General features: G+C 39.7%; 1 protein-coding gene across 1 annotated transcript in view; it reads right to left on the reverse strand.

Moving 5' to 3' along the window:
- Positions 1–21353, reverse strand: part of POLD1 (DNA polymerase delta 1, catalytic subunit) — a 224719-nt gene that overhangs the window by 152373 nt on the left and 50993 nt on the right. The window contains exons 13-17 of the mRNA XM_089671586.1: positions 20099–20290; positions 14611–14699; positions 11331–11447; positions 8845–8958; positions 8463–8610 (exon numbers count right to left, since the gene is read on the reverse strand). Coding sequence (XP_089527712.1) covers positions 8463–8610; positions 8845–8958; positions 11331–11447; positions 14611–14699; positions 20099–20290 — 660 coding nt within the window. The remainder of the gene's footprint in view (positions 1–8462; positions 8611–8844; positions 8959–11330; positions 11448–14610; positions 14700–20098; positions 20291–21353) is intronic.

Below are 21353 nucleotides of genomic sequence, written 5' to 3' on the forward strand. Positions count from 1 at the left end.
ACACAAGCGCTGACGATCGAAAAACAAAATGGCGCATACGATTTTGCCATCATTTGTTTTGTTTTTCAAAACAAAGTCGAACATATTGGAACTTGCACTTTCGATTGCAACACAAAAATTGAGTATCGCAGCCGGCACACTAATGATACGAAAAACGAACAACCAAAAATTCCTGTTTGCAATCTATGGCCTGCTTTAGTAAGATCTTGCAATTATCAGATATTTCAACTGCTATTGTGTCTATGACTAACTATACTGTTGGTGCGTGGGAGGTAATACCACATCAGTTAGCGGATTCTGTAGCTGACCTCTAGGGAATAAAGAAAAAGTTACTCATGATGCCTACCCAGTCTGTAAAAGAGACAAACATTTACAGTCTCACAGCAAAGACAAAAGGCTGTATCTAGAGGCAGAGAGCTCTTTAAAAACTACAAATTTAGTTTATTTATCTGAATATGGTTCACAAAGGAAAGTACTGGAAGGTAAAGTGGTCATATAATTCTGTAAGGTTTCATGAAAACAAAACATTTTTTGCAAAAATTTTGCATTTTCCAATGTAAAAAAAAAAAATAGTTTTATTAAATATTCCACGACAAGTAAATGACCTTTCATTCAGTAATCATTAAGCAGAGGGCTCAGATGGTGTTTAATTTATTTATTTTTGCATTTATTTATTTTCTTTTGTATGTCGTTATCATGGATTTGCATTTTTAGTGGAACAAGTATATTTACTTAAAAAGTGTGCCCACGATCAGAATGAATAGGGCCATTGACTGAAGAACAAAAATGACAAGGCAGGTGTGCTGGGAAATAGAGGGAATTCCCAACAAACTGTACCTGGCCATGCCAACACTGCCAATTACACAGCACAAAAGTTAAAAGAGATGTGTGAAAATAAGTGATAGCTACTAATACATGGGAAACAACTTTCTGCCAACTTGGAGTTGCTGGTAGACTTTTTAGCTTGCGTTTTCAGCCATGTGTGCCTTGAGTACAGTACTGTAATTATAAGTTTGTAGCGAGTGCTACTTTAACCACACTCCATGGCACTCTGTTCTGACCTCTATCGGCAAGTTCCAGTGAGGCACAAAGTAATGTTACATTAATGTCATACAGAAACTCACTCCTCAAACTTCTGTTTGCCTAAGTAGATATATGTAACAACTCTAGATGTAATCCTCATGCTTATCAATGAGGCATTCACACAAGCACCAGCTGCATAACACTTTTTGTAAAATTTTCTGTTTCATTCTTTTTTAGTTTAGAAACGGATTGTGATGCTATATTAGCAAAAAAAAAAAAAAAAAGTTTTCCTTATTTTAAAAATGTACAGAATATACCACTGACATTCAGCTTGCAAAGCAGGTTAGACTTTCCAATCAAAGTGACATTAGATTCTGATGTAAAATGAAAAGTTCTATTCAAGTATTTATGCCCAACTCAAAAAAGTACCTTCTACTGCTCTCAGCCACCTCGAAATCCCTTTTTTTTCCTGCTGTTATCCAACTTTCTATTAGAGGGTGGCTGTGTCCGTTTGCTATGCTCACACTGTACGTAAGAGTGTAGTCACCCTCTCCTCCTTGGTCTCAAGATGGACTATGGGATTCGTAGTAGGATATTAGTTATTTTCAGTTTAATTATGTCCATCGGATGTAATATGATGTCCTCAGGTTTAAGTGGTTATATTGGGATGATGCCTGCAGCTGCCCCCATCCCCATGTGCAATGGAAAACGAGCATGTTGGTCCCACACGCATATGTAAATGGAAATCGCACCATACATGAGGTATCACTGAGAATGTCAGAGCAAGAGCAATAATTCTAGTACCAAACCTCCTATACAACTCTGATCTGGTAACCTTTTAAAGCATCGCCTATGGATAATTTAATGTACCGCAGTTTTCGTCATTCCACGGACGTGCAAAATACTAAAGCGAGACAGGTTTGGTATTTACTTGGTGTAACATGATCTTTTAAATTTTACAAAAAAATTATTATATTGTGTTGCAACACCCACCATGTTATTTTCTAGAGCCTCTGTTAAAGAGAGAGTGTGTGTGTGTGCGTGTGTGTTAAATTATCGCAAAACAATTGCTGATTTTTACATATATGACAGAAAATGTCAGAGTTAGCCTAGTTGGCAAATGGTTAAAGTTCAACTACAGTCAACATATCTTTTGAATAAAGCATGGAAGAGTTAGAACTTATGGCAAGATTCTGACAGATTTTAACTTCCGTATTTGCGCCTATAGGGGAGAATTTTCTACTTTTCCTGTTCTTTTTGACACACATAACCCGGGCAGTAAGTGAAAGGAAATCTTCCACCACAGGGTCAGAAATGGCAATAAAATCCTGACAGAGGCTCTAACCCTCCCACACTATATTGGATTTTTACACACAACTGTATTTTTTACACCAAGAAATCCTTTTTTTCAGAGTTCATTAACCGTTTCAATACCGTGTGATTTTACACCTTCCTGCCCAGGCCATTTTTCAGGTTTCAGCGCTCTCACACCTTGAATGACAATTGCGCGGTCATACAACACTGTACCCAAACTAAAATTTTATCATTTTCTTCACACAACTAGAGCTTTCTTTTGGTGGTATTTAATCACCGCTGGGGTTTTTATTTTTTGCTAAATTAACAAAAAAAGACCAAAAATTTTGAAAAAAAAACACATTTTTCTTTGTTTCTGTTATAAAAGTTTACAAATAAATAATTGTTCTTCATAAATTTAGGCCGAGATGTATTCTGCTACATGTCTTTGGTGAAAATAACCCAAATTAGGATGTATTTTTTAGTTTGTAGGAAAGTTATAGAGTTCACAAACTATGGTATAGATCTGAATATTGATCAATCCTGAAGTACTGACAGCCAATCTAATTTCTTGAGGTCCAAGAATGTCAGAATAGTACAGATATCCCCAAATGACCCCTTTTTGCAGAGTAGACAGTCCGACGTACTTCATAAGAGGCATGGCGAGTTTTTTGAAGTTGTATTTTTTTGTCATAATTTTTCGGAAAATGAAAAAATTAAAAAAATTATTTTCACTATTTTTTTTTTTTTACATACTGTCACCAGTGCAGTACAGCGTCTTCATATAACTGGCATGGCGGTGAACATGGACACTGACTGGTGACAGTATGAAAAAAAAAATATATATATATATATATATATATATATATATATATATATATATTTTTTTTTTTTTATATTTAATTTTTTATTACATTTTTTTAAAGATTTTTTTTTCATATTTTACTATGACCAAAGTAGTACAATGTTACCATAGTAACATTGTACTACTTTGGGGGAGTGATCAGTATTTTTTTTTTTTTTTTTATACACAGTTTGCTTATAGCAAAGAATTACTTTGCTATAAACAAGCATTTAGCTGAATGAAATCGATTCATTCAGCTTTTTTTTTTTTTTTGTGCTTAGCTGTGATTTGGTCACAGCTAATCACATGACATGTGCATGTGACCTGCTGTGACCATTCACAGCTAGGTACTAGTATACAATGGATGGCATCATGAATGAAGCCATCCATTGTATACAACTATCATGTGACCTGCTGTGATTGGTCACAGCAGGTCACATGGTACCAGCTACGGGAGCCGGTACTCGGATCTGTCATCGGCCGTGTCCGAGGTGCACGGCCCGTGACAGATCCCGCTGCTGCGCCGCTCTACTGTGCCGCAAACTGCGCATGTGCGGGAGCACGCCAAATGGCGTGCACCTGGAATACAGGAGCGCATTTCAAGCCGCCAAACGGCCATTGGCCGGGCGGCTAATGGTTAAGGAATACAGGATTCTGACAACAACTAGGTTACACTGCTGGTTCATTCCACTGCTGAAGGGATGGGTATTCCCCAGAATTCCAAGATGCTGACTTAGAAGCTGGGACCCTCTGCCTCCACCCTCAATAGCTACATTAGTGATTCATAGATTTAAACAGAAGTATTGTGAAAGCTTTTTTGGCCATACTTCCCTTGTGGGTCACAGGAGTGCACTTTTAATTTCCTATGACCCAGAGTCTCCTATTATCTTATTGCCTGCTATTGGCTAATGTGACAGAACCACTCCAGGCTCTGGAAAAAAATCCTTTTTTGTATTAAAAGAGGTATTGACTGCAGAGAGAGAGAGACATCAGTTTGACCCTGTACAAATCATTAGTAAGACCTCATCTGGAATACACAGTTCAGTTTTGGGCACCAATTCACAAAAAGGATATTAAGGGGAACTGAAGAAAGTACAGAGAAGGGCAACTAAACTGATACGAGGCATGGAGGAGCTCAGCTATGAGGAAAGATTAGATGAACTGAATTTATTCTCTCTTGAGAAGAGGAGATTAAGGAGGGATATGATCAACATGTATAAATACAGAAGTGGTCCATATAGTGAACTCAGTATAGAATGATTCACCTTAACTCCTTCCCGCTGGCCGTACACATACAGTCAGGTCCATAAATATTGGGACATCGACACAATTCTAACATTTTTGGCTCTATACACCACCACAATGGATTTGAAATGAAACGAACAAGATGTGCTTTAACTGCAGACTGTCAGCTTTAATTTGAGGGTATTTACACCAAAATCAGGTGAACGGTGTAGGAATTACAACCGTTTGCATATGTGCCTCCCACTTATTAAGGGACCAAAAGTAATAGGACAGAATAATAATCATAAATCAAACTTTCACTTTTTAATACTTGGTTGCAAATCCTTTGCAGTCAATTACAGCCTGAAGTCTGGAACGCATAGACATCACCAGATGCTGGGTTTCATCCCTGGTGATGCTCTGCCAGGCCTCTACTGCAACTGTCTTCAGTTCCTGCTTGTTCTTGGGGCATTTTCCCTTCAGTTTTGTCTTCAGCAAGTGAAATGCATGCTCAATCGGATTCAGGTCAGGTGATTGACTTGGCCATTGCATAACATTCCACTTCTTTCCCTTAAAAAACTCTTTGGTTGCTTTTGCCGTATGCTTTGGGTCATTGTCCATCTGCACTGTGAAGCGGCGTCCAATGAGTTCTGAAGCATTTGGCTGAATATGAGCAGATAATATTGCCCGAAACACTTCAGAATTCATCCTGCTGCTTTTGTCAGCAGTCACATCATCAATAAATACAAGAGAACCAGTTCCATTGGCAGCCATACATGCCCACGCCATGACACTACCACCACCATGCTTCACTGATGAGGTGGTATGCTTAGGATCATGAGCAGTTCCTTTCCTTCTCCATACTCTTCTCTTCCCATCACTCTGGTACAAGTTGATCTTGGTCTCATCTGTCCATAGGATGTTATTCCAGAACTGTGAAGGCTTTTTTAGATGTCGTTTGGCAAACTCTAATCTGTCCTTCCTGTTTTTGAGGCTCACCAATGGTTTACATCTTGTGGTGAACCCTCTGTATTCCCTTTGGTGAAGTCTTCTCTTGATTGTTGACTTTGACACACATACACCTACCTTCTGGAGAGTGTTCTTGATCTGGCCAACTGTTGTGAAGGGTGTTTTCTTCACCAGGGAAAGAATTCTTCAGTCATCCACCACAGTTGTTTTCTGTGGTCTTCCGGGTCTTTTGGTGTTGCTGAACTCACCGGTGCGTTCCTTCTTTTTAAGATGTTCCAAACAGTTGTTTTGGCCACGCCTAATGTTTTTGCTATCTCTCTGATGGGTTTGTTTTGTTTTTTCAGCCTAATGATGGCTTGCTTCACTGATAGTGACAGCTCTTTGGATCTCATCTTGAGAGTTGACAGCAACAGATTCCAAATGCAAATAACAGACTTGAAATGAACTCTGGACCTTTTATCTGCTCATTGTAATTGGGATAATGAGGGAATAACACACGCCTGGCCATGGAACAGCTGAGAAGCAAATTGTCCCATTACTTTTGGTCCCTTAACAAGTGGGAGGCTCATATGCAAACTGTTGTAATTCCTACACCGTTCACCTGATTTGGATGTAAATACCCTTAAATTAAAGCTGACGGTCTGCAGTTAAAGCAAATCTTGTTTGTTTCCTTTTCAAATCCATTGTGGTGGTGTATAGAGCCAAAAATGTTAGAATTGTGTCGATGTCCCAATATTTATGGACCTGACTGTATATGCGGCCTCTCGGCAGGTGAGCCTTAACGCTGAGAGGCCACATATATGAGTACCTAAAGGCACAGTTACTGGCAGCTAACGGAAAAGCTCTACTTGCGATCAGGAGACTTCCGATCACGTGACCGCTGACAGCCAATCACGGCGGTCACATGATCAGAAACCCCAGCATCTGAAACCCCTTAAAGGACCGCGAGGCACCGGCGCCAAGGGGTTAAGGTCATCACAGAGGACAAGGGGGTGCTCTTTACGTTTGGAGGAAAAAAGATTTAATTTACAAATACGGAAAGATTTCTTCACAGTAAGAGCTGTGAAAATGTGGAATAGTCTCCTTCAACAGCTGATTCTAACCAGCTCAGAAGATTGTTTTAAAAAGAGGCCTGGATTTTTTCCTAGATGCACATAATATCGTGATATTAATATGTATAGGTAAAATTGATCCAGAGTTAATCAGATTGCCTCTCGGGGGATCAGGAAGGATTTTTTTCCCTGCTGGAGCAAGTTGGATCATGATTTATTGGGGGGGGGGGGTTTGCCTTCCTCTGGATCAATTGTGGGTAGTGTATAGAGATTTGTTTTACTGATGGTTGAACTGGATGGACCTGTGTCTTTTTTCAACCAGATTAACCTCCCTGGCGGTATGATTATTTCAGATTTTTAGTGCTGAAAGCGGTACCATTATTTTGCATGGAAATATGTAGGTTTTTTTTGTAGGCTGTAATTTTTAGGAATAACTCACTGAAATCTGTCCGAACAAGAGTCTATTAAACATCCCGGGTATGATAAAATTTGAAACACGAAATCATAAATTATAATTTAATAAATAATCATAAAAAATAATAATATAATAATAATTCAATAATATAATCAAACCAAAAACACTGAAATTTGAAATATAGCGCCAAGTTCGCACATTGCTGAGCAAAGTCGCACAATCGTTTTCAGTGTCTGATGACGAATTTCCCCACGAATCATTATCACTCAATTCTGCAAGTGGTTCTGATTTACTATCACTGTTCTCTAGCTGATCTAAACCCGCTTTTGACCTAAAGGGACACTTTTTGGACGCCATGGACTTTTCTCGGCTTCCAGGCAAAAAGAACAGTCAAAATGCAGGCAGGGCAGAGGACAAAGCACTAGGGACAAAATGTATGTGAAATGGGTTGAAACAGCAATGTTTTACTATGTAAAATTTGTTTGGAAAAAAATGACATTTTTTAAAATTTTCAAATTTCCCACCGCCGCCAGTGCCCGTACGTCCCGACGTCACAGGGACCGGAACACAGAAGCCGGATGCCGGCATCGGCCGGAGGAGATTGCCGGGGACGCTGCAGGGGACACATCGCGGGAGCGAAGGAGAAGGTAAGCTCTGCAGGGAATCCCTGAGCAGCGACGCATGGTAAGCCCGAGTGTAGCTCGGGGTTACCGCTTTTGGTACTGACATTTTACCCCGAGCTACACTCGGGAATACCGCTAGAGAGGTTAACTATGTTACTATGCAAGAGCTGTTGGAGAGAGTCAGGGGAGGGGCAAACAAGCATGATGTCCTCCTTATGAACAGAGGACTTCATAATATATTAGAAAGCTGATGGCAGACCCACATGGTGCCAAGTTTATAATTTTGCATAGTAAAAACCAGCGGCTTTGTGTAAAAAGGGAAGGCTTGATATACTTGCTGGTTTGTTTTTTGGCAATTTGGAACAAATTTAGGAATTTTGCCAAGGCACCTCTGAGGAACCCTGAAGGCAGTCAAAAAAAGGCTGTTCTATACTAAGGGTTGAATAGACTCCCTACAGCAGTGTTTCAATCAACCTTTTTTTTCAGTCACAACACCCAAATTAAGCAAAATGTTGAGACACCTAATCATATTAGAGTCTCCCCATCACGTCAGAAGCTCCCTTTTCACATCAGAGTCCTGCCTTCCAATCTTCACCACAGTGTAGCTGTAGCAGCAAGGCCATTAGAAGTAGGTATAGACAGAGACAGACTCTTCTGAATTGCTGGGGCAGCCCTGAATGCCACCCTCCCTGGATTACCGTCATGTATTTGCACGGTGCTGGCGGCCTGCCCACACAACACAGGACACTGTAAAAATATGAGATGCAGCATGGCACCCTTGACAAACCCAAACAGTACCCTGTTGAAAAACACTTCCCTACAGTGGATATTTATATATTTTTTTCTTAGTACTAATTCTCCATACGGGCCCCACCTGAGGGTAAAACTACATAATAACACTAAGAATTCGTACAACGTTGATAATGTACTTGCTTGATATGTAGGGAGGGTTATATGGGTATAGTGATAGTTGCTGATACATTTCTTTGCCATGGTACAGTTGGGCATGTATTTCTCACCTGTGAAATTTCTAGGCAGGGCAGTTTTCCCACTTGTGCTCCTGTAAACCCATACACAGAGTTAGCGCTCACTTTCAGCGCCAGTTGCCGTCCATCCAGAACCTTCTGCTTAAAAGGATCAGTCTCTTTCTTCAATTCAGTCTTTGCTCTGCAGAGATTAAAAATCAGATTGCTGTTATTGAGCGAATTTAGGTATGTCCCTAAAATGGCTTTTTATTCCAGATTGAGAACCTTTCCAGCTACTTTACAGCATGAATTTGTCTACATATGTATACAGTTCTGAAATTTGTAGTCAGATGCTTGTTAGTGGTCTTAGAGGACTCTTGTCCCAGAAAGTCAGTTTGAAATACAGTAAAAATTAAATGCTTTAGGGATTACTTACCGTTTTCGAGCGGACAAAAGATTTTCTAAGATCTCAGGCAGAAGCCCCTTACGTACACTTGCTTTTACAAATTGATCGCCTGTTGGAGTCTTGATAAAATCTTCAGGACTGAGTCTAGATATATAAGAATATTTATATATAGTATGAACAAGAAAGAAAAAAACATGTCTAACTTATTTCTAAAATATAAGAGAAAGTGCAAATTAAATGATTAGAGCAAATCTGAAAGTTATATACAAAAGAAGCACCTAGCACTTGAACCTCCAACCTGTGTTAACATATGCACAGCCACTTCCCGGGTCAATTAGTTCATTTCTGTGCCTTTGATTAGTAATGTGGCACGACAGGGCTGCCCCTTATTCCCCCTGATCTTTAGATTGACGTTGGAGCCATGCTTATGTACTATAAGAGCAAATACTGCAATATCAGACCTTGACACTACCAAATTTACTTACAAGGTCGAAGTATATGCAGATGATCTCATTTTCTTCATTTCGTTACGGGAATTGAAGATATATGGGTCCCCCTCAACAATAAGATACATGCGCCAAAATCCGAAACCTTGAATATTACCCTATCTTTGCAAAAACCGGAGCAGGTACAACACAACTTTCCCTTCTGTTGATTCTCATCGCATATTAAATACCTAGATGCAATGATCCTGGTTAATTTGAGATTAAAAAAAAAATCTAACCTTCGTAAATTGGAACAAAGTGGCGCTAGCTTGGTTTGGACGCAACAGCATCTTAAAAATGAATGTCCTTCCCCCTTATATTATATTTAATGCAGACCCTTCAAGTTAATCTGCTACAGGGGTATCTGAAAGATTTAAGAGCCCATTTTTTGACTATGAGGAGGAAGGAGGATCTATCTTGGCCTTAACAAAACCAAGAGGTGGTATTAGGTTGCCGGATCCTGTAAAAATATCATGCAGCAGTTCAACTGATGAGAATAATAGACTGGTGCACACAGAGGGAGCATAAGCCATGGTTAGCTTTAGAATTAGCCCCTTTCCCTAGCTGGTTTAGTCTAGACAAAACCCTCTCCTGCCCCAACAAAACAGATAACATCCCATCCTCTAATAGGCCCCACCATAAACATTACTAAAACTATTTTCAAGACAACTAAGGTTTCCCCATAACCCAGCCCACTTCTACCAATTCTGGGCTTCACTCTCCTCCCATATGTACTACAGGTCCACAACCTAGTAGCCTCCTTACCAAAGGGACATTCAGGCTGTGTCATTTCTCTCATCAGAATAAGCCCATGACTACTGCATTTATCAAAGCTGCCTTTGGCACTTAGACTTTATGCACTGCACTGCTCTTGGATATTTCCTTAGATCTTTACTGGGTAAATACAAAACTATCAGGGCACTCATGCTTTTCAAGAAACCTTGTGAGGCGGAACACTGCTTTAAGGCTGCAGAAAAATCTGCCTCTCTAGCCCAAGGACGATTATATTTTATCCCGTAGAAGACAATTATCAAAAGTGGAAAGCAGCAGGAAGAGCATATAATGTTGCCTTTTAACTCAGCTGACACCCTTTCTGGATTTGAGAATAGGTCTGCAAAGATGCTAGCATATTTCTCCAGAACAGATATGACATTTCAATCGCATACAGTACCATACACACACACACACCAAACAGGGTACCTTGGTGGAGAGGACTCCCGATATTAAACAAGTATTTGCAATAATTTATTCTACCCTATATAAACCACTTTTTCAACCTAACCATGTAACTTTGTAGAGAATCATCTCCCCTTAGCACTTCTCCCTTTGAACATGCTTTTTACTTTTTTCAGCTCTTCACTAGAGTGATGCACTGCAATTACTACCGAAAATGCAACCAATTTACAGAAAGTGGAACCAAACAACCATGCATTTTGGGCCACAAAAGACTTAATTTTTTTTCCTTCCGACTGTCCCTAACAAAAACTGAATTTGTACAGACAAGGGCGAGTGAGGAGTCTTCTATTTGACTCATTCAGGTGTGTGTGTATATATATATATATATATATATATATATATATATATACACATACATACATACACACATATACATACATACACACTGTAATATATATATATATATACATACATACACACACACTGTAATATATATATATATATATATATATAAAAATAAAACACACACACATACTTACACATACACACACAGTATGTAACTGGAGCGTCAGCTATCCAGCTCTATAAACAGGCTTTAACAGAGTAGTTAAACTGGTAAAAGTGGGAAGAAGCCTAGAGTGTCACTTGCTGGCTGTAAATAGTAAATATGAAATATTTATCTGTAAAATAAAATATTTGCCTTTTTTCTCCTAACACAAAACTTTCTTGAATATGTAGACAAAATAAACACAAAAACAACACATTCCTTAAGTAGAAGAAAACTTCATGTGTGGAAATAGCAGTTTAGATTTTAAAAGAATACAACAGGGAAAAATAAACAGAGGCTGTACAAACCCATATTTTTCAATAGATCCAGTCTGCAGCAGAGTAGTATAACAGAGATTGTGAGCCATCATTATAGATGGGTACAGGGATGAAAAATCAAGAGTGGCAATAGGGACATCATAATACCTAAAGAAAATAACAATAATATATAATGTTAGTATTAGTCTAAAACAATAAAGAAAAAAATTATTCTATGCATTAAGGTAAAAACTTTTCCCTGCTTGTGCCTCACACTCCCCCCCCCCCAAAAAAAAACTAACTTCAGGTGATTGGACTGTGGCAATGCTTTAAAGGACCCCGTCCCACTCTGTCATGTAGCAAGCAATGCAGAGTAACACAGGAACAGAGGGGAGGGTTGCCTGTGTCCTGTACTCCATTCTCTGACATATCAGATTGAACATGATGTTGGGATGAAGGGTCCATTTCCTTTAGAGACAGCTGAGGTAATACACCATCCACTTGTCCACTCCCAGGACGTGAACAGCACAAATAATGCCACAGCAATTCTATGTCCACAAAACAATCAGGCTTGCTTGCTTCAAGGCTGCCCGAAACCTGGCACCGTCCCGGTGATTGATGTATGCCATAATCATGACATTGTCTGTATGCACCCCATTTGGGATCGTGTGCCACTAAAGGAGGAGGGGTCCAGGGGTGCACAGACATTATTTTCACCCTAAGCTCCCAAGTGCTGATGGGAAGCCTGGTTTCCTTGGGTGACCATGATCCCTGTTAACCATGAGAGATTGGAGCATTCCTTCCAAGCCTGAGAGGCTGGCATGTTTTGTTCCCACCTTCCACTGATATAGAAGACAGACTGGGTTTAAAATCCACCAGCCTTAGGAAGCTCCTTGCATGGCTGGATAGAAACATATAAAGATCAAGAGGAAAAAGCATGCTTACTCTATGCCAACACGATGTTATGCTGGAGAGGTCTTGAATACCGTTCATTATACACATAACAAGTATTGGAGTTATTATAACAGATACTTGTTGTGGGGCTACCTTAACGTCCAATAAACAGGACGATGCTGTCTTACTGGTCCATGTCACTGGTCCCCATATAGGGTCCAGGCTTCACCTCTCGTGGTGGGCATACCGGCAAAGGGGTCGTCAGAGCCCGAGTTCCATAGGGATGGACCTCGATTCTGGACCTGTATAGAACCCTGCATATAACTACACGTGTTGCACCAAGTGTCGATGTGAGCGCTCAAGCAAGATCCAGTGTTTGAAACAACTATATAGGCTGTCCTCAGGCTGTGGGGTTCGGGTACGTCTCCCAATGTTTTACCATGGTTGCATTAGAAGACAGTGAAGTGTTCACTGAAGAGTGATTTGAAGAATACCAGTGACAAACTAATTAAGCTAAGAGGGATACCTCCATAAGGGAGGTGAGAACGACATAGCGGATTTGGATAAGCCCCTCAGGGAAACATGCTGACGTCACAATGTAAGTGACGTCACCTGTGGTCACATGTTCCTCCGAAAGTCAAGCTGGCAGCTGTGAACTGAAATACCTGGCAGCAGCACTGTAGCAGTGATACGGCAGGGTGAGATAACCAGCAGGCAAACACATACTCAGAACAGCACAGCACTTGGAAGGCCTCATCAATGGAGGAAGGACTAACTTCTCCTCTCTTAACTGCCTGGAGCGAAGTGGACTGGTCATATGGATGGGTGAACAACTATACAGCCATGCTCATGCGAGCAGTATTCCTCACATTAAATTGCTTCATCCTGAAGGTACGCAGTAACCACTAATCATAGGCATGTATGGATGGATGGGACTTGTGATATAGAGTGGCTGATCTATCACATTATATGTTCAACTACAGTATATTCAAGCCCTAATAGATCTGTGCCTCATTACTCTTTGACTTGCTATCTTCCATTGGCTCTGTCGCTACAGCCTTATCTGGACACTGCTACACAGAGCTGACCTGCATATACATGGTCATTCTTTGACCAGACTATCACAGTGTTACCAGTATCAATTGTGTTGCATTCACGGATAGATTGCTACCTATGACCTCTGGAATTCTCAACACTATAGTAAGACTATAACGACATATCCATTTTGACTGCTTTTACAATAGCCAACTCTGCATGGCTAATTGCAACAACTGCTATATTAGTGGCTGTATTCTGATGGTGCTGTCACTTGCTTTCTGCTAGCTCCTGTCATTCTATCACTATTTCCAGCTAGAAATACATATATGGACAATATAGGGTCCATAAGATACAAATGGAAGGATCTAGCAGGTTTGAATTATGATCTTTGCCAGCAATGTACACATATCTGCCAGTGAGGTATTAAAATATATTTTGGGAATCAGGCTGACTGGAAAGGAGGTTTCTCCACTGTCAACCTGACCCATGTAACTTTTGTGGCCACATCTGACAGTCTGGGAACATGTGGGAAGACAACGTTGTCTTATTGTATGGTGATGGATGTTTTTTATATTTTTTTGTGTGGTTGTCTATATGTCCTTGTTACAATAAAATGTATAACTGTATATAATTCTTCTGTTGTATACTCTTTAGCCTCCAGAAGTAACCTCTGCTCTCTGTGTGTGAACTCTTTTGTTCACCTTTCTTCTATGTATATTTCTTTGGTTAAATGAGGCTGCACATTGTGTGTGAATTGATATCAGTAACACATTGCGCCTATTCTAGCTATTTATTTATTAAAGTTCACCTGTCGTGGTGGGCATACCCGCAAAGGGGTCATCAGAGCCTGAGTTCCATAGAGATGGACTTCGATCCTGGACCTGTATAGAACCCTGCAGATAACTACACGTGTTGCACCAATGTGCCAATGTGAGCACTCAAGCAGGATCCAGTGTCCAAAACAGTTTGGGTACGTCTCCCAAGGCTTTACTACAGTTGCATTGATCTAAATGCACTGCTTTTACTGTTGCTGTTGTTGTTAGAAGACAGTGAAGTGTTGATTGAAGAGTCAGTTGAAGAAAACCAAAATGAAATAATAAACTAGTTAAGCTGAGAGTGATTTCTCCATAAAGGAGACAAGGTCCATCACCTTTGTACTTTAGCAAAAACTCACAGATTGGTGAAGAGTTATAGGGGGTCATCCAGGCAAGTTTTCAAAAGATTCGACAGTGTCCAATCACTTGAAGGTACCAGCATATAACCCAGAGTCTAAGAATAACAAGCCTGTGTCCAGTTCTGTACGAAGCTTGGGTTTTGATTTTTATGTATGCCACCACTGTACTTAGTAGAACAAGCTAGTTACATTCGCAGTTTTTTCAGTCATGCACACAATGCTCACCCTTTCACAGGTTCAATGACAGTAGCCCCAGTGTAATCTTCACCACCTTCAGATTTTACCACTGGCATCACCAGATCTTGCTTCATTGCCTAAAGGGTTAAGAGAAAAGAAGCTTTAAAACTTGATAAGATAATGACACAAATGAATGCTAATTTCTATTAGTTAAAGCCGAAACATTTGCTCACATTTTCAATATTTCAATCATTAACACACACACACACTGAAAGTTCACCTGTGAGGTTAGAGATTAAAATTCATATGTCTATGTGTACACACAGGCGTCACAGCTCTAAATCAGATCTGACCCTCATACCACTTGTCCACAGACACAGACATATGGACGAAAATGATAAATGTAGCCAACAGAGGGGGAAAAAAAAAAAAAAGGTATCCAATGTAGCCAAAAGATGACAAAAACAATTCAGTGAGTAGGTAAAAACCAAATAAACAACATGCACTAATCCTGGTAATGCTGCTGCATGTAAAGGAAGGGAAGACTACTGCTGTGTATGAAAACAAAAGGGAAGAGGAAAACAGTGCAAAGACCATAGTGCACCAAGAATGTAAAATTACACTTTATGAGAAAACAATAATAATGCACTCACAATTGTGTGACAGCAGACAGTAACATCACTGGAACAGGGTGTCAGAGTGGTGGAAGGCGGCATCAGGTCTAGTGTGTGATGTAACCATCTCCCCCTCAAATATAGGGAATGCTATACTCGAGCAACCAGTCCACAGCACAGTCAACCTGACCTCTGTCTGAACACACCAGCTGAAGTATTCACAGAGGACAAGTTTTGAAAAATTCCTCCTCTTCATAAGCCTTCATCAACATTCACATTGTTGTCAATGAAGCCTAGTGATGTTCTTAGACCCCTGAAACATGTTAGCAAGTTTTTGGACTGTCTCCCTGACTTTTATTGGAATAAGTTTGTATCTGGACCTATTAACAGTGGTGTGCTGCTACAGATTCCATTTGTTTCTTTTAGAGCAGCTTGACTTCTTTTGCCCACCAATGGTTTATGTAGGTCACTGTTGTAGTATTGTTCAACTGTATCCTGACTAAATGACCTTGCAAGGGTAGGTCCAGTGCAGGAACAGCAGTGGGAAGATGCTTTTTAGATGCTGTATGGCAGGAAAGAAAGCACAAAGAAAGCGCATTCAACACTCCACTCAGCTGTGGAAACCAGCGAGAAAGGAATTTTAATGGAGCCCAGCAACCTGTGTACTTGAGGTAGGCTACCCATGCAGAAAAATTGCAGACACTGAGGCAATGGCAGGGGCTCTGGGCCTGGAAAGTGCTCCAAGTCTAACTTGTTGTTGTTTATATGGAACCCATTGCCCGAAGGTCACTTCCAGGCTATCCCTGCAACATCCAATCCAGTGAGGTCTAGATGCAGCACACCAAAGGACAGCCATGAATGAAATGTATTTCACTGCAGTAAAGATTAAAGGAATTAAGTGCACTTTTGAAGAAGTTAAGGCTCACAAATAGACGAACTTTGCAAATCTGAGTAATAATTCTGTAGTTTGTCTTAAGAAAAATACCCATTTCAGCTTCTTCTGTACCAGAAACTTTTCCTGCTAATGAAGCAGAACTTTCTCATTTGTAACCTGTCCACATATATTCTGGGGTTGATTTACTAAAACTTGAGAGTGCAAAATCTGGTGCAGCTGTAAATGGTAACCTATCAGCTTCTAACTTTAGCTTGTTCAATTAAGCTTTCACAAAAGCCCTGGAAGCGGATTAGATTCTATGCAGAGTTGCACCAGATTTTGCACTCTCTAGTTTTAGTACGTTAAGCCCAAATTTTTAGGGCAGGTAAGACATTCATTTGGTAACAGATTTGGAAATATCTATTTTTTTAATATAATAGCCGCAACACCAGATAATCACAAATACAATAATCAATCTTTCTTATAAGGGTACCATGTTGGTAATACCCAAGTGCACTTTTCAGATTAAGAGAGGTTTTTCACTTTTGATGTTACACCACAACACATGAGTTACCAAATAATGTTTGGTATGGTGGTGTCTATCTCAATGTTAGAAGTGATCTCAGAGCGAGTGTGGAAGAGGACCTAGTTGATGAAGAGTGTGATGAGGCTGAAGTATTATGGGTGGAACTGCACATGGGGGTGCATACTACAAAGGTAATCACTGGAGTTTGTTATAGGCCTCCCAGTGTTAATGAGGAGGTGGAGACTCCTTGCACAGATCAAAACGGCTGCAAGGGCTGGGACAGTGATAATAATGGGGGATTTTAACTACCCGAAAATTGACTGGAGTAATAGTACTGTAGGAACAATTAAAGGGCAAACATTTTTAAACCTACTAGAGGACAATTTTATGGTACAGTTCATAGAGGCCTCTACAAGGAATGATGCTCTGCTGAACCTGGTAATCACAAACCATGCAGAACTTATTACGAATGTCCATATAAAAGAACATCTGGGTAGCAGTGGCCATAACATGATTTCATTTATTGTTAGCTGTAAACAGCAAGCACATACAGGAAAAATAAAAACGCTCAATTTTAAGAGACCTAATTTTCCAAGGCTGAGAGCTGCTCTCCAAGATTTAGACTGGGAGGGAATATTGGCATCAATTAACACAACACAGAAATGGGAGTTCTTCAAAAAGACTGTATGTGAACACACTGCAAAATATATTCCCATGGGCAACAAGTTTAAGAGGCTAAAAATCAAACCTATGTGGCTTACGGCCAAAGTTAAAAAAGCTATAGATAAAAAAAAAAGAGTTTTTATTAAATATAAAAATGAAGGAACGTTATCATCGTTTAAACATTACAAAGAATATAACAGAATATGCTAAAAGGAATTAAAGATCGGAAAAATGTAAAACGAACGACAGATTGCAAAAGATAGCAGGACCAACCCCCAAATATTCTTCAAATATATTAATAGTAAAAAGGTCCAGTCTGAGCATGCAGGCCCATCCAAAATAATCTAGAGTGGGTGACTGGGGACAAAGAGAAGGTACATTTATTAAATACCTTCTTCAGCTACATGAATACAAAGGAGCATGGGGGAGCTCTTGTCCATAATGGGCATGGAATTGACACAGCTCCAGATGATCCACATTGGCTTACAACTGATATGATCCAAAAATATTTAGACAGAATAAAGGTGAAAAAAGCACCTGGACCTGATGACATACACCCACGGGTCCTTAAAGAATTGAGCTCTGTCATTTCAAAGCCATTGATTCTCATTTTTAGGGATTCTTTAATGACTGGCATAGTACCACTGGATTGGCATAAGGCCAATGTGGTGCCGATATTTAAAAAGGGGTCAAAATCTTTACCAAGTAATTATAAACCTGTTAGTTTAACTTCTATAGTTGAGAAGGTACTGGAGAGTTTAATAAAAGACCACATAGATGAGTTCTGGAAAAAAATATTTTAAGCAACAGAGACAGCATGGATTCATGAAAGACAGAAGTTGTCAAACAAATCTGATTTCTTTTTATGAGGGGGTGAGCAAAACCTTGGACAGAGGGGTGGCGGTGGATGTAGTATACTTGAACAGAGGGGTGGCGGAGGATGTGGTATACTTGGATTTTGTAAAAGCGTTTGACACAGTTCCCCACATACGGCTAATGTGTAAGGTAAAGTCTACAGGCTTGGAAAAATACGTATGTAAATGGATAGAAAACTGGCTAAAAGATCGTATTCAAAGAGTAGTGGTTAATGAGTCATACTCTGAATGGTCTAGGGTTGTCAGCGGTGTACCCCAAGGTTCAGTGTTGGCATCCTTACTTTTTAATATATTTATAATATATTTATAAACAATATAGAGTCTGGGATTAAAAATACCATTTCAGTATTTTCAGATGACACCAAGCTGTGCAGTGGAACAACGTCCTTACAGGATGTCTCCAACTTACAAGCCGACCTGAATGCACTGTTTAATTGGGCAACTATGTGGCAAATGAGGTTTAATGTTGATAAATGTAAGGTTATGCACTTGGGGGCTAAGAATATGCATGCATCATACATACTGGGGGGGGGTACAACTGGGGGAATCAATGGTGGAGAAGGATCTGGCAGTTCTGGTAGATCACAAGCTTAATAATGGCATGCAATGCCAAACTGCGGTTGCTAAAGCAAGCAAAATCCTCTCTTGTATTAAAAGAGGTATAGACTCCAGAGAGAGAGATATAATTTTACCCCTGTACAAATCATTAGTAGGACCTAATCTGGAATATGCAGTTCAGTTTTGGGCACCAATTCACAAAAAGAACATTAGGGAGAAAGTACAGAGAAGGGCAAACAAACTGATAAAGAGGCATGGAGGAGCTCAGCTATGAAGAAAGATTAGATGAACTGAATTTATTCTCTCTTGAGAAGAGGAAATTAAGGGTGGATATGATCTCCATGTATAAATACATCAGTGGTTCATATAGTGAACTCGGTGTAGAGTTATTCACCCTGAGGTCATCACAGAGACTCCCTCAAAAGTTGGTTCTGGCTAGCTCAGTGGATTGCTTTAAAAAAGGCCTATTTATTTCTTAGATACACAGAATATAACTGGATACTAACATATATAGGTAAAGTTGTTCCAGGGAATATCCGACTGCCTCTCGGAGGGTCAGGAAGGAATTTTTTTCCCTGTAGGAGCAAATTGCATCATGCATTGCTGGATTTTTTTGCCTTCCTCTGGACAAACTGTGGGTATAGGATTATAACTTTTTTTTTTTTTAAATGGTTGAACTGGATGAACTTTTGAATTTTTTTAGCCAGACTAACTACGTAACTATATGTAACTATGTAACCTTACATTACATTTTTGCACTTATGCAGTAAGTGAACAGGTCATCCAAAGCTTTAAAATATGTTAAAATTGCAGGGTTAATAGGAAGAGAGGAGCATTACTATACAATTCTGTTGTTACAGCATCCAAAAGTTCAGTTCAGTTGCCTAGACCTAGCAGAGTCAGACTTGTAACCTGCAGATCCTACGCTCACACTTACTGGACCCACCCAAAACATGTCCCATTTATTTTTTTCCTGCCTTTGGTTCCTTTCCTGCCTTGCTCATATAACCTTAAGTCTTAGGGGCCCATTCAAAACAGAGAAAAGATATCAATGTCTTCTGAACTCTGCACTGCTTACTTCATGCTGTGCCTGTGTTACAACTCATTCATAAAATGTAATCCCCTGTATAAAGTCTGCACTCAGTGATTTTGAGCAGAGGCTTGTCACGTGACTTTGTCTGCACTCGATGTGCTGTTCTGCACTTAAACTATCATCTATTGTACACAGGATGTGTTGCTGTTAGTAAATCCAGTTGGCCATGTAGGCCTAATCAGAACTGCAGTACAACTAAATATATATTTAATTGGCTGTTTCGAGGTAGCAAACACGAATATTGCTATTTACAATGATTTACTACAAAATCTGGTGAATGTCAGATGATAATAGTTTGGCTCCAACAAGAAATGCATATCCATTATCACATACCTGTCTGAGGAGCTGTGAGACCACCTTTATTTGCTGTCCACGGGATAACAGGTAATTGAGAGGCACACCTGTCACACGAGCCATTTCCATGTAATTTATAACACACATGAGCTTCTCCATAAGACGAAGAGGTAAGTAGGCATCCTTCAGGCAGTACACAGCTAGCCTTCTCCTTGTTTGTTCATTACCATTCTACAAAAATCACAAATCATAAATATATACATATGAAGAAATAGAGCAGAAAATTATTAGTAAAACAGCGGCTGCATTCAATCAGTCTAACAGGGCGTGGAGGAACCTGTTAGAATACAACAGCTTGGCATGGGGGAATCCCTCCATCCACCTTGTTTGTGTGGATGGAGGAATCTGTTGGTATTTTTTCTTTCACAAAATTTTTATTGAGTTTTTAACACAGAAAGTGACAAGTAAAAACATGCAAGTCTCTAACATTCATAGATACAGAACCCGTAGGGACAAGGTAGCTGTATTATTTCTAAATAACAAGGTATGGTCAAGCCTTAAACTTCTCATGGCTCTCAGCTCTCCTGAGAATGTTAGTACATTAAGAACTGCAAAACAATCAGTGAAGGGAAAGTAATATAGAACCTTGAAAATTCAAGTATCAATTAAAAAAAAAATGGAATTATTCACCACAAATGGCAGCCCACATAGACTTTTACTGCATTAACTAATGTCTCATTTAATAGCGGAAACAAAGAGCACACCGGGTACAGACCACTAAAACAGTGAACAATACCGCTGTGCTCCTCACAGAGCCGCATCTCGCTTATCTCACGAAATTCTTTCCAGTTACATTTCCTGGATCTCGGCTTGAAACTGGAGGAACCACAAAAGCATCAGTATGCCTTTGTGCCCGCATTTCAGACCTATCTACACATCTAGCATTACAGATTTCTAGTACAAGTACAGCCACATTATGTACTTGCATACAACAGTTTCAAGCGTATTAGCACCCAATGGTCTACCACACGGAACATGGCATCCACAACATGTGGCCTGCATTGAACTTTTAATAAAAAAAATATTAAAAACTTCTGGGTAGGGGGAATAGAGGTATGCAAAAAAGCAAATCTGTGGAAACTTTATGGTACCTTTTCCAAAAAGGAAATACAGTTGAAAATATTTTTGGTTCTTATTGTCCTCCTTACTTCATCTTAAATAAAATATTTTAATCTCCTTGGCGGTCTGATTATGTCAATATTTTGAATGTCAAAGCAGTACATTGTTTTGCATG

This window comes from Staurois parvus, unplaced genomic scaffold (genome assembly GCF_062004578.1).
Source record: "Staurois parvus isolate SC_StPar_1 unplaced genomic scaffold, SC_StPar_1.0 ptg000108l, whole genome shotgun sequence".
Lineage (NCBI taxonomy): Eukaryota > Metazoa > Chordata > Amphibia > Anura > Ranidae > Staurois > Staurois parvus.